Source organism: Babylonia areolata, chromosome 12 (assembly GCF_041734735.1).
Source record: "Babylonia areolata isolate BAREFJ2019XMU chromosome 12, ASM4173473v1, whole genome shotgun sequence".
Taxonomy (NCBI): domain Eukaryota; kingdom Metazoa; phylum Mollusca; class Gastropoda; order Neogastropoda; family Buccinidae; genus Babylonia; species Babylonia areolata.
In genome coordinates, this window is record NC_134887.1 from 526,522 (window position 1) to 542,177 (window position 15,656).

General features: G+C 41.5%; 1 protein-coding gene across 2 annotated transcripts in view; it reads right to left on the minus strand.

The window, feature by feature from the left end:
- Window positions 1-9,618, minus strand: part of LOC143288287 (uncharacterized) — a 112,396-nt gene extending 102,778 nt beyond the window's left edge. For both annotated transcript variants that reach the window (XR_013056051.1, XM_076596634.1), the window contains exon 1: window positions 9,479-9,618. Coding sequence is in view for 1 of the 2 variants with exons in the window: in XM_076596634.1 (XP_076452749.1) it covers window positions 9,479-9,520 (42 nt within the window). In the remaining variant the exon portion in view is untranslated. The remainder of the gene's footprint in view (window positions 1-9,478) is intronic.
- Between the last annotated feature and the right edge of the window lie 6,038 nt (window positions 9,619-15,656).

Sequence of the window (15,656 nt, forward strand, 5' to 3'; positions counted from 1 at the left end):
TACATCGTCATGTCCAACACTACCATACTGATCATGTAGCAATACATCGTCATGTCCAACACTACCATACTGATCATGTAGCAATACACCGTCATGTCCAACACTAACATACTGATCATGTAGCAATACATCGTCATGTCCAACACTACCATACTGATCATGTAGCAATACATCGTCATGTCCAACATGACCATACTGATCATGCAGCAATACATCGTCATGTCCTCAACACTACCATACTGATCATGTAGCAATACATCGTCATGCCCAACACTACCATACTGATCATGTAGCAATACATCGTCATGTCCAACAGTACCATACTGATCATGTAGCAATACATCGTCATGTCCTCAACACCACCATACTGATCATGTAGCAATACATCGTCATGTCCAACACTACCATGCTGATCATGTAGCAATACATCGTCATGTCCAACACTACCATACTGATCATGTAGCAATACATCGTCATGTCCAACACTACCATACTGATCATGTAGCAATACATCGTCATGTCCAACACTACCATACTGATCATGTAGCAATACATCGTCATGTCCAACACTACCATACTGATCATGCAGCAATACATCGTCATGTCCTCAACACCACCATACTGATCATGTAGCAATACATCGTCATGTCCAACATGACCATACTGATCATGTAGCAATACATCGTCATGTCCAACACTACCATACTGATCATGTAGCAATACATCGTCATGTCCAACATGACCATACTGATCATGCAGCAATACATCGTCATGTCCTCAACACTACCATACTGATCATGTAGCAATACATCGTCATGTCCAACAATACCATACTGATCATGCAGCAATACATCTTCATGTCCTCAACACTACCATACTGATCATGTAGCAATACATCGTCATGTCCAACACTACCATACTGATCATGTAGCAATACATCGTCATGTCCAACACTACCATACTGATCATGCAGCAATACATCGTCATGTCCTCAACACTACCACACTGATCATGTAGCAATACATTATCATGTCCAACACTACCATACTGATCATGTAGCAATACATCATCATGTCCAACACTACCATACTGATCATGTAGCAATACAACGTCATGTCCAACATTACCATACAGACCATGTAGCAATACATCGTCATATCCAACATCACCATACTGATCATGTAGCAATACATCGTCATATCCAACATCACCATACTGATCATGTAGCAATACAACGTCATGTCCAACATTACCATACTGATCATGTAGCAATACATCGTCATGTCCAACACTACCATGCTGACCATGTAGCAATACATCGTCATGTCCTCAACACTACCACATTGATCATGTAGCAATACATCGTCATGCCCAACATTACCATACTCATCATGTAGCAATATATCGTCATGTCCAACACTACCATACTGATCATGTAGCAATACATCATCATGCTGAACATTACCATACTGATCATGTAGCAATACATCATCATGTTGAACATTACCATACTGATTATGTAGCAATACATCGTCATGTCCAACATGACCATACTGATCATGTAGCAATACATCGTCATGTCCAACATTACCATACTGATCATGTAGTAATACATCGTCATGTCCAACACTACCATGCTGATCATGTAGCAATACATCGTCATGTCCTCAACACTACCATACTGATCATGTAGCAATACAACGTCATGTCCAACATTACCATACTGATCATGTAGCAATACATCGTCATGTCCAACACTACCATACTGATCATGTAGCAATACAACGTCATGTCCAACATGACCATACTGATCATGTAGCAATACATCGTCATGTCCTGAACACTACCATACTGATCATGTAGCAATACATCATCATGTCCAACATTACCATACAGACCATGTAGCAATACATCGTCATGTCCTCAACATAACCATACTGATCATGTAGCAATACAATGTCATGTCCAACATTACCATACAGACCATGTAGCAATACATCGTCATATCCAACATCACCATACTGATCATGTAGCAATACATCGTCACGTCCAACACTACCATACTGATCATGTAGCAATACATCGTTATGTCCTCAACACTACCACATTGATCATGTAGCAATACATCGTCATGCCCAACATTACCATACTCATCATGTAGCAATACATTGTCATGCCCAACATTACCATACTGATCATGTAGCAATACATCATCATGCTGAACATTACCATACTGATCATGTAGCAATATATCATCATGTTGAACATTACCATACTGATTATGTAGCAATACATCGTCATGTCCAACATGACCATACTGATCATGTAGCAATACATCATCATGTCCAACATTACCATACTGATCATGTAGCAATACATCGTCATGTCCAAAATACCATACTGATCATGTAGCAATACATCGTCATGTCCAACAATACCATACTGATCATGTAGCAATACATCGTCATGTCCAACAATACCATACTGATCATTTAGCAATACATCATTATGTCCAACAATACCATACTGATCATGTAGCAACACAACGTCATGTCACTCAACAGTACCACATTGATCATGCAGCAATACATCGTCATGTCCAACAATACCATACTGATCTGTGATCATGTAGGAAAACATCGTCATGTCCAACAATACCATACTGATCATGCAGCACTACATCGTCATGTCCTCAACATTACCACATTGATCAAGTAGCATTACACTGTCATTCATGTCCAACACTACCATACTGATCATGTAGCAATACATGGGGAAGAAACACCCGGAAATCATCAGCAAGAGCGGCATGAGACCTGACATAGTGCTCCACTCCAAGGCAACGAAATGATTCTGATTGAGCTCAGTGTGCCATACAAAAGCAGAATGGAGGAAGCCTACATCTGCAAGACTGAGAAGCATGCTAGTCTAGCCAGCAGCCTGAGAGAAACTGGCTTCCAAGCCAAAGTCCTCGCCATAGAGATTGGTACAAGAGGGTTTGTGGGCGCATCTGCCCACAGCCTCATGAAACAGCTGTTGATTTCTGGCAGAGAGAGGACATGGGCTCTCAAGGCAATGGCAGAAGCAGCAGAAAAGAGTTCCAGCTGGATCTGGTCGAGGAGGAATGAAAGTAAACTTCACTAGGATTCAATTTCCCAACTCAAACTTGGCTTACAATGGCTCAGTGGTTAAAATGTCTGCCAGAAAAGGTGACTCAGTCCTGAAGTGGCGACCACCCTGGCGGTGCGTGTTCGAACCTACTGAGGACCAGGAAAAAAATAAAATAAAATAAAAGGCAGCAATACGAGGGCATCCAGGAGTCATGACCTGGGTGCGGCCCTGCTCCCTTAGAGTGTTAGGAGTTAAGGACCGAAACACTTGACTGAGGGGGGCTTCTTCTCTGAAGACCTTGTACTGTCCAGCTCTCCCTAAAGTTTCTTATCACAGCAATAGAACGTCATGTACAATTCATAAATCTTTAATAACACTACCATACAGCAACAGAGCGTCACATCCAACACACCCATGCTGATCATGTAGCAAAACATCGTCATGTGTCCAACACACCCATGCTGATCATGTAGCAAAACACTGTCATGTCCAACACACCCATGCTGATCATGTAGCAAAACACTGTCATGTCCAACACACCCATGCTGATCATGTAGCAAAACATCGTCATGTGTCCAACACACCCATGCTGATCATGTAGCAAAACACTGTCATGTCCAACACACCCATGCTGATCATGTAGCAAAACATCGTCATGTGTCCAACACACCCATGCTGATCATGTAGCAAAACACTGTCATGTGTCCAACACACCCATGCTGATCATGTAGCAAAACACTGTCACGTCCAACACACCCATGCTGATCATGTAGCAAAACACTGTCATGTCCTTCATCATCATTGATAATTCAACTCCCTCTATCTGGGCAATGGCACGTGCACGCAAGTGAAGAATTAAACGAGAACTTGAAGTGTGATAGAACTTCATATCTTAGAAAATCCTATGAACGAGCCGGCTAAATGAATTATGGTTAAATGACTGTATGTACCAGCTGCCTTGCCCATACAGCGAGGTCTAACTGATGAATTATGGTTAAATGACTGTGGGTACCAGCTGCCTTGCCCATACAGCGAGGTCTAACTCTAACTGATGAATTATGGTTAAATGACAGTGGGTACCAGCTGCCTTGCCCATACAGCGAGGTCTAACTGATGAATTATGGTTAAATAACTGTGTATACCAGCTGCCTTGCCCATACAGCGAGGTCTAACTGATGAATTATGGTTAAATAACTGTGTATACCAGCTGCCTTGCCCATACAGCGAGGTCTAACTGATGAATTATGGTTAAATAACTGTGTATACCAGCTGCCTTGCCCATACAGCGAGGTCTAACTGATGAATTATGGTTAAATAACTGTGTATACCAGCTGCCTTGCCCATACAGCGAGGTCTAACTCGTCTGGTGACCACTCGCTTATTTCACAGCTAGTTGAACACCACTGACACAATATTTATAATGGTGACCATCTGAGGTCATGTGCATACCATGACAATTATATTACAGAGCATCAGAACTGTTGGTGAATTCTGTGTAGACAGACACATCTACCAAGCGTACAGTAAGACTAAGAAATGCCAAAGTAAGTATTGTAACTAGTGTAGACATAAATATCTAACAAACCGAAAGAAGGCACGAGTCTGTATTAAAACTAAAACAGCAGTCAGTGTGTACAGTAAGGTGTGTCAGTCAAACAGCAGTCAGTGTGTACAGTAAGGTGTGTCAGTCAAACAGCAGTCAGTGTGTACAGTAAGGTGTGTCAGTCAAACAGCAGTCAGTGTGTACAGTAAGGTGTGTCAGTCAAACAGCAGTCAGTGTGTACAGTAAGGTGTGTCAGTCAAACAGCAGTCAGTGTGTACAGTCAGAAAGGTATGTCAGTGCACAAGGCCCCAGCTTGTGCCAGAGTGGTCAGCCGAGCACCAATGTTGACCAATGGTCAATGCTGCACCGAGAGGTCAGCCCAGCACCAATACTGACCACTGGTCACTGCTGCACCGAGCAGTCAGTCCAGCACCAATACTGACCACTGGTCACTGCTGCACCGAGAGGTCAGCCCAGCACCAATATTGACCACTGGTCATTGCTGCACCGAGAGGTCAGCCCAGCACCAATATTGACCACTGGTCATTGCTGCACCGAGAGGTCAGCCGAGCACCAATATTGACCAATGGTCATTGCTGCACCGAGAGGTCAGCCCAGCACCAATACTGACCACTGGTCACTGCTGCACCGAGAGGTCAGCCCAGCACCAATATTGACCACTGGTCACTGCTGCACCGAGAGGTCAGCCCAGCACCAATACTGACCACTGGTCATTGCTGCACCGAGAGGTCAGCCCAGCACCAATATTGACCACTGGTCACTGCTGCATGTCGTGTTGTGCCAGGCTTACTGACTGATCTGACCAGCTGGCCTCTTGGCCCCTGACTCTGGCCACTTGTGGCCGCTGTATGGCCTTCTGGTCCCTGAATTCATGGAATGCTGGACACTACAGTTCACTGTGCCCGCCACACCCACCCCCCCCTCCCCCCACCCCACCAAACACACTCCCCTCCACCACCTCCCACCCACCCTATAAACAATGGCTTCACTCAGAGTGACTTTTTTCCCTTTCAGCTGGGGTATGGAGGGAAGCATTTTGATTTCATGAATTATAATATATACCATATATATATATTTATATACCATATTTAATTCATATATTTATATACCATATATTTCAATGAAGATGTTTGTTTCTATGAGAGAAAGACAGTGAGAATGAGAGAAAGAGAGAGAGGGAAAGAGAGAGAGGGAAAGTGAGAGAGAGAGGGAAAGAGAGAGAGAGGGAAAGCGAGAGAGAGAGGGAAAGAGAGAGAAAGAAAGAAAGGGAGAGAGGCTCCAAAAGGTTGACACAGACTGGGGTTTGCTATTTCATTTGTTTGGATTTTTCTATGGCAGCAGCCAGGAATGTCTATGTCTGAAAATGGTTTAACTGTACAATGATTTAATAAAGATTCACTGTAGCCTTATGAATTCAGTCAGGATTTGATATTCAGCAAACTTCATTTCAACTTTTCTGAGGAAAACGCAGCACAAGTGGAATTCATGTTGCTGTGTTCTTGTGTGAAGAACTGTCACCAAAAACACTTACTGTACATTCATAAATGTGTACTGTGTGACATGAAGAACTGTCACCAAAAACACTTACTGTACATTCATAAATGTGTACTGTGTGACATGAAAAACTGTCACCAAAAACACTTACTGTGCAGTCATGAATATGTGCTGTGTTACCACATGAAAAACTGTCACCAAAAACACTTACTGTGCAGTCATGAATATGTGCTGTGTTACCACATGAAAAACTGTCACCAAAAACACTTACTGTGCAGTCATGAATATGTGCTGTGTTACCACATGAAAAACTGTCACCAAAAAACACTTACTGTGCAGTCATGAATGTGTTATATTGGTTATAAATATTAATCGTCATATTTAATAAGATAACCAGTACACTCTTCTCTGATTACTGCCCAGTATATTTTGCACACATTCACGCCTCTTTTTTTTTCCACTTCACTTGCATTTTAAATGTGATATTTTTTTCTTTGCTGAAGTTTACATGGGGACTGACATGACATGTCAAATAAATCAAAGAATGGCAGGTCTACCAGTTATTCAGGAGTTTTTTGTTTTGCTTTTTATATCATATATATATATATATATACATATATATATATATATATATATATATACATATATATATATATACATATATATATATCTTTTGAATAGCATTTGAATGAGAGATTGAGACTGAAGACACTTCTATTCTACTTGTTTGAAACAAACAAAGTGATTTGAACTGAAACTGAATTGAATTAAAATGTAGGCCATGTGTTCACTCAAGCACACACAAATAATTATGTGGTGCATGTAAATTCTCAGCCCTTGCCTAAAACACAGTGAGCAACAGTAACATGACAAACCAGATATATATATATATATATATATATATATATATATATATATATATATATATATACATATATATATATATATATATATATATATACAAATCAGAAAAGGACATTTCAGTTTGAAATATATTTTTATCAAAATGACCATGTGTGTGTTGTGAGCAAACAGAGTACATCGTCTTTTTATTGTGTATTATCTCAAGGCCTGACTAAGTGCGTTGGGTTACGCTGCTGGTCAGGCATCTGCTTGGCAGATGTGGTGTAGCGTATATGGATTTGTCCGAACGCAGTGACAACTCCTTGAGCTACTAAAACTGAAACTTTTATTGTGCAATCAAATGTTATTAACTTATAAATTCATATAACATTTTTTCCAATTAATGCAGACTACAAAGACAAAAAAAAATGTATAAAGAAGAACACGCAATAAAATCACATTAATTAAATGCACTAAAAACTGAACATACACAGTAACAACACACTACGTACAAACACACAAAAACATTGTGTACACACAGTGACATCAGACACACTCATGATGAGCTAGCACTGTTACAGTCAATACGTACAGTGACAGTACTCCTTTCCAACTGATCAATCGTAAGCGCAAACACAGTATGTATGTTTACACACATTTACACACACATTTACACACACACACACACACACACACACACACACACAGTATGAAGTGCTTTAATCTAAATGCAGTGTGGTTTTAAGATCCAAATGTTCAAAAGCAGTTTAGTGGGTGAAGTTGATGAACTCCACCGGCAAACACGTGGGAGAGCAGTGCCCTTACTGCCCAACACTGACACCTGCTACATGTAGGAGAACAGTGCCCTTACTGCCCAACACTGACACCTGCTACATGTAGGAGAACAGTGCCCTTACTGTCCAACACTGACACCTGCTACATGTAGGAGAGCAGTGCCCTTACTGCCCAACACTGACACCTGCTATATGTAGAACAGTGCCCTTACTGCCCAACACTGACACCTGCTACATGTAGGAGAACAGTGCCCTTACTGCCCAACACTGACACCTGCTACATGTAGAACAGTGCCCTTACTGCCCAACACTGACACCTGCTACATGTAGGAGAACAGTGCCCTTACTGCCCAACACTGACACCTGCTACATGTAGGAGAACAGTGCCCTTACTGCCCAACACTGACACCTGCTACAAGTGGCCTGCTGGCTGGCCAGGTGATTTCACATACTGACAAACTACATAAATTCAAACCATAAGCATGCTGACATAATTAATACAACTGTAGGTTTACTTTAACTAGTATTTTAGTTCATTACTCCATTCTTCAGTGAGTGGTGTGTGTGTGTGTGTGTGTGTGTGTGTGTGTGTGTGTGTGTGTGTGTGTGTGTGTGTGTGTACTGGGTGTAAGAAAATCAATCATACATCACTGCAGGAGTTAACTTTTAATACCTAAGCATTTTTTGTTCAAACACAGGCATCCACACATGCATACAATTATTTTTAAAACCAAATTTCCAATCAGACTTAAAGAACACATTTATTTTGAAATACAAAACACCACATTTATTTTGAAATACATAATTTAAAAAATCCATGCAATCTGTCATATAAATAAGAGCTAGTAGAATTAGTTGAAATAATAAATATACTTTATGTAATTAAAACATGTAATCTTGTAAAAATAAAAATAATAACACTATTTACTCTTGTCAAGAACCTTAGAAGTTAGAATTTGCACATGTCTAAGGCAAGAAATTGATCTTTTCTGTGTGAGTGAATTTAAAATGAAATATTGCATGCATGCATCTGATAATGATAATAATGGAGGTGTGTGTGTGTGTGTGTGTGTGTGTGTGTGTGTGTGTGTACAATAAATGATTATACAAATTTGCATTACTTTTTTCATCAAGCAGATAGATCTCTCTCTATCTCTATCTCTCTCTTGCTCTGTCTCCAGTCAAAAGTGACTAGTATTCATTAATATTACAAATATTTTTAATTTACAAAGATCGTTCACCTTCCAAGCAGGTTTCAGTACTTAAAAAAACAAAAACAAATACACACAATAAAATCAGTAACGTTAAAAAAAAAAAAGTCCGGCATACTTTCGAGTTCATGCCCTGCACAGCGTAGATCACAGGCACGGTACTGACAAGTCAATGGATACATTCTGGTTATTGACAGCCCAACACAAAAGACAGTGCTCAATACAGTGACATCATTTCCTGCTTGTGGAGTTTCTTCGGCCTGACGAGAAAAGTTTATCTGGGACAAACGGAAAAAGTTTGTTCTTTTAAAACACAGAGTAATAGGACCCTGATGAGGTGCTGTTAAAGAAGACCACTCAAAGAAAACTCTCCCTCCTTTCCTCCCCTTCTTCCCCCCAAACAGCAGTCCACTTGTCGTGAGGGAAGCTCGGTCTGTCACTGAGGAATTTACACCACTCACCTTGTTGGCAGTCGATCTCTTGCTAAATCCAAACTTCTCCATGACTCGTCGCTTAATCCATTACGCTCATTCACTCGACTTTCACAGCAGTAGCTGCCCCAACACAGTAAAACACTCCGTCATAAAACCAAGACACAGTCTTTTTCACAGTTTTGTGAAGTCACAAACCACTGTCACCGCGCTGTCACTTTATCCCACCGCTGGGCGCCATGTTGCGACTGTCACGCTTGATTGCTCGTCTCACGCCAGCCTATCCCGTTCCTGCCTTCAAAACGACAGTGGGCACGCTGATGAAGACGACAAATACCCACGGGGACTCTGACAGTCACTCGGTGGACTCTCGGTTCAAATGGTCAGACCCAGGTGGGACCACCGGATCCACTGTGGGGTCACTGTCGTAAAGCTGCCTGTCGCCAGAAAACAAGTGAAGGTGGGTAGCAGACGTCAGGTGGTTGTCTCCACTTGCCGTTACCTGTGCGGACAGGTGACAAATAGAACAAGGGAATGAACTCTTCTTTCACTCCATGCTTTTAGTTTTGACGCGGTTATTGGTACTGCGTTGTTTGACAGACGGTGATTTTGAAAATGAAGAGCGTAACAGGTGTGTGTGTGTGTGTGTGTGTGTGTGTGTGTGTGTGTGTGTGTGTGTGTTTACGTCTGTGTCAGTGTGTGTGTGTGTGTGTGTCTCAGTGTGTGTGTGTGTGTGTGTGTTTACGTCTGTGTCAGTGTGTGTGTGTTTACGTCTGTGTCAGTGTGTGTGTGTGTGTGTCTCAGTGTGTGTGTGTGTGTCAGTGTGTGTGTGTGTGTGTGTGTGTGTGTGTGTGTGTGTGTGTGTGTGTGTGTGCCTGTTTACGTCTGTGTCTGTCCGTGTATCTGAGTCTCAGTGTGTGTGTGTGTGTGTGTGTGTGTGTGTGTGTGTGTGTGTGTGTGTGCGTGCGTGTGTGTGTGCGCGCGCGCGCGTGTGTGTGTCGGTGTATGTTTACGTCTGTGTCTGTCCGTGTATCTGTGTATCAGTGTGTGTGTGTGTGTGTGTGTGTGTGTGTGTGTGTGTGTGTGTGTGTGAGCGCGCGGCGCCCCGACGCCCGACATGAGTATGCGTATATATATCATAACGTGTACATGCCGTTTGAACATAAGCCTCACAATGCACGTGCATTCAGTCCATGTGGATGGGGCTGATTATTGATGTTTAAGTAAATCAGTGTTGTTGGTTGCACAATTCTCTTTAATCATATTGGACTGATTTGTTCGAGACAGGGCATGGACTGCTTTTGGGTAAAAGCTTCAGGCAACTGGTTTTGGTCCCAATAGTCTGTATCGAAAAACCAGAAACTGAGGCCGGTAGGTGAGCATATAAATCATGACTTCTACGTACTGAACGTGTTGTGAGTTTGTTCTCCTTCATCGCAAAACTGTTTACGATTTCCAAAACCAAGCTATAAATGTTGAAAATTGTGTGCTTATGACAATCATTTCTATTTTAGGTGTTCTTCGTGACACCGTAAGATTATTGTCTTCTTTGAGGAGTGCAGCGTTGTGCACCGGGTTACACAACTAAAGTAATAATCACATATGTCCTTGTCCACAATGGAATGAAACCATTGTGTGATGTCATGTTCTCTGGATTGATCGCATTTCTGGTGTGCCATGTTCATTTGAGATGTGCATGTGTATTGTAGAATAGAACAGAATATATCTTCATTACCAGGTGTACCGGGGTCAAGGAATATGGGGGTGGGGGATGGGGGGGATAATACATAAAAAGGTACAAATATAAATTCAACACAGAAGACAAATATGTATCAGTATCAATAATATATAAGTACTTGCACATGCGCACTCACACGCACACTGCCATGCACACTGACACTCACGCGAATGCGCGCGCGCCCCATATTACACCTGCATTACATACGGACGGGGCTGATAACTATATCTTCAGGTAAATGTTGATTGCACAATTTTCTTGAATCAAACTGGATTTGTTCGAGAGACAAGGCACCGACTGCGGCTTTGGGGTAAAAGCTGTTGGCGAAACGATTTTTTCCCTAATATTTCTGTACCGACGACCCGAGGGGAGCATCTGGAAAACCTCCAAAGCTGGATGTGGCTCGTCCTGGCTGACTGATCGCACTTTTCTCAGTAGCCGCTTTTAATCTAATTATGTTGTCGCGCCCCTACCCTCCTGAGAAGGGACAGACCATGTCACACAGGAATCAGGAAGTAGATCATGTCACACAGGAATCAGGAAGCAGATCATGTCACACAGGAATCAGGAAGTAGACCATGTCACACAGGAATCAGGAAGTAGATCATGTCACACAGGAATCAGGAAGTAGATCATGTCACACAGGAATCAGGAAGTAGACCATGTCACACAGGAATCAGGAAGTAGATCATGTCACACAGGAATCAGGAAGTAGACCATGTCACACAGGAATCAGGAAGTAGATCATGTCACACAGGAATCAGGAAGCAGACCATGTCACACAGAAGGAATCAGGAAGCAGACCATGTCACACAGGAATCAGGAACTCGGGAAGTAGACCATGTCACACAGGAATCAGGAAGTTGATCATGTCACACAGGAATCAGGAAGTAGATCATCTCACACAGGAATCAGGACGTAGACCATGTCACACAGGAATCAGGAAGTAGACCATGTCACACAGGAATCAGGAAGTAGACCATGTCACACAGGAATCAGGAAGTAGATCATGTCACACAGGAATCAGGAAGCAGACCATGTCACACAGGAATCAGGAAGTAGACCATGTCACACAGGAATCAGGAAGTAGATCATCTCACACAGGAATCAGGAAGCAGACCATGTCACACAGGAATCAGGAAGTAGACCATGTCACACAGAAGGAATCAGGAAGCAGACCATGTCACACAGGAATCAGGAACTCGGGAAGTAGACCATGTCACACAGGAATCAGGAAGTAGACCATGTCACACAGGAATCAGGAAGTAGACCATGTCACACAGGAATCAGGAACTCGGGAAGTAGACCATGTCACACAGAAGGAATCAGGAAGTAGACCATGTCACACAGGAATCAGGAAGTAGACCATGTCACACAGGAATCAGGAACTCGGGAAGTAGACCATGTCACACAGAAGGAATCAGGAAGTAGACCATGTCACACAGGAATCAGGAACTCGGGAAGCAGACCATGTCACACAGAAGGAATCAGGAAGTAGACCATGTCACACAGGAATCAGGAAGCAGACCATGTCACACAGGAATCAGGAACTCGGGAAGTAGACCATGTCACACAGAAGAAATCAGGAAGTAGACCATGTCACACAGGAATCGGGAACTTGGGAAGTAGATTAAACTTTTATTCCCACACAAACAATTGCAACAAATATACAAAGAAATCACGATGAAGAAAAACCCCAAACCAAAAATTATACTGTTACAAACTATGGCATACAACACTCATGCCTTTCCCACCTACCCCTGACCTCTCCCACCTTCCCCTGACCTCTCCCACCTACCCCTGACCTCTCCCACCTACCCCTGACCTCTCCCACCTTCCCCTGACCTCTCCCACCTACCCCTGACCTCTCCCACCTACCCCTGACCTCTCCCACCTTCCCCTGACCTCTCCCACCTTCCCCTGACCTCTCCCACCTACCCCTGACCTCTCCCACCTACCCCTGACCTCTCTCACCTACCCCTGACCTCTCCCACCTTCCCCTGACCTCTCCCACCTACCCCTGACCTCTCCCACCTACCCCTGACCTCTCCCACCTTCCCCTGACCTCTCCCACCTACCCCTGACCTCTCTCACCTTCCCCTGACCTCTCCCACCTACCCCTGACCTCTCCCACCTTCCCCTGACCTCTCCCACCTACCCCTGACCTCTCCCACCTACCCCTGACCTCTCCCACCTACCCCTGACTACAAACGGTGAGCGGCACTGTTGAAGGGGCTGGTGGAAAAGCTGGAGTGATGAAGTTCCACACAAGTAGTAGTAGTAGTAGTAGTAGTAGTAGTAGTAGTAGTGTATGGACTGGCATTTGACTGCCTAGGCCTCATGGCCTTTTTTATGTCCCCTTCAATATCAGTCTCCTTTTATTTGTGGGATACATATACTCGTATGTTTTCTTTTACATGTTCTGTAAATCACTCGTCAAAGTCAGTAAATTTTTCTTTTAAATTGATGTTCATGTCAAGGAGATTTTTGAACACATTAGTATTTTGTGCAAGTTTAGTTTCGGTATGTAGTGCATTCCATATTTGTGCAATTCTATTAGCTAATGAATTTTTCCTTAGGTTAGTATTACAGTGCTCTTTACAAATTTTCATCATTGAATTTCTTTTACTCTCATAATCTGACATTCTAAAAATATTATTCACATTGACTTCATTATAGCAATTTAACATTTTTGTATGTTTCTATTAAATTCCCTCTTAGCTTTCTTCCCTTTAATGAATGCAGATTTAAGTATATAAGTCTCTGTTGATAGCTCATAGATTTGCATTCTTTTAATATTTTAGTTGCTCTTCTTTGTACCCTTTCTATAGCTATAGATGGTCTCTTGAGGTATGGGTGCCACACAATATTACCATATACCACTTGTGATCTAACCAATGCTTTATACAGTTTAAGAAATATATCTTTATCTAAATAGGTAATGTTCTGTTAATTATTCCTATCATCTGGTTGACTTTATTATATTCTGTATATGTATGTCAAATAATAGTTTATTACCGAAAGTTATGCCAAGGTCTTTCTCGCTTTGACAATTCTCAATGTCCTGTGTGGTTGTCTATTATCATATGGTATTTGTTTTCTGGATTTTTCCCCTATGTCCATTACTTTACACTTTGAAACGTTAAAATATAGATTCCATCTATCAGTCCAGTCCTGTAACTTATATACAAGTCCTTTTGTAGTGAAGTATTATTTTGTGCATTGCCGTAAAGTTTAGTATCATCTGCAGATATTTTGTATTTGCTTTCTATACTTTCAGGGAGGTCATTTATGTATATTGTAAAAAGCACAGGGCCAAGTATGCTACCTTGTGGTATACCACTAACATCATTTTCATTTGTTGACATTTTTTCTCCAATTCTAACTACCTGTGTTCTTTCTGACAAGAAGTTTTTTGTCCAGTTCAGTATACTTCCAGTAATACCATATGAAGCTAATTTTAATAAAAGTCTTTGATGTGGTACAGAGTCAAATGCTTTTCTAAAGTCTAAATAAATTATGTCTATAGGTTTACCAATATCTATCATTTTTGTGAGATCTTCAGTTACTTCTAGGAGCTGTGTTGTACACGATCTTCTCTGTCTAAAACCATGTTGACAGTCTGCATACAGATTGTTTGTCGTATGTGATACTATAGCATCCCTGATAAAAGACTCCAAGATCTTACATACAAGACAAGTCAAGCTCACTAGTCTGTAGTTTCCTGGTTCATGTTTTGACCCTTTTTTTATATATAGCTGTTACTTAAGCCATTTTCCTATCTTTAGGTAGGCAAGCAGATTCAAGTGATTTATTATAAATCATACTCAAAGGAAGAGCTAACTCTCTGCTCAATTCCTTTAATATTCTTGAGGGTATTTTGTCTGGTCCTTGTGCTTTGTAGGGGTCTAAGGCATGCAACTTCTTTTCTACTGCCAATGGAGTGACTCAAGTCACAAATATTAACGTTTCCCGACCTGGAGCTTTCTCCAAGGTCGGGTAAATTTGTCAAGGTCTCTTTAGTATACACACTTGCAAAGAATTTATTAAGTGTTTCTGCTTTTTCTAAATCATTTTCTGCTAAACTTTCATCTTCTTTTTTCAGTACCCCCTATTCCTGTACCATGTTTGGTTTTTTCTTGCACATATTTCCAAAATATTTTAGGAATTTACTTACATTTTCTAGCTAAATTTCTTTCATAATCTTTTTTTTTTTTTTTTTTTAGCTTTTTTTATTATTATTATTTTTTTTTAATGATTTTGCAGCAGTTGTTCCTTTCTTTGATACAGCATAGATAGGAGTGACCTGACTTAGTTCTTAAGAAACATTTATACAATTTATATTTCTTTCTGATGATTCTCATTATTTTATTGTTCATCCATGAGGGTGTGATTTTTTTCTCCTCTCTATTTGACACTTTTGGTGTATACATATTTTCATATTTTTGTGAAGTATAGTCTTTGAGTCAT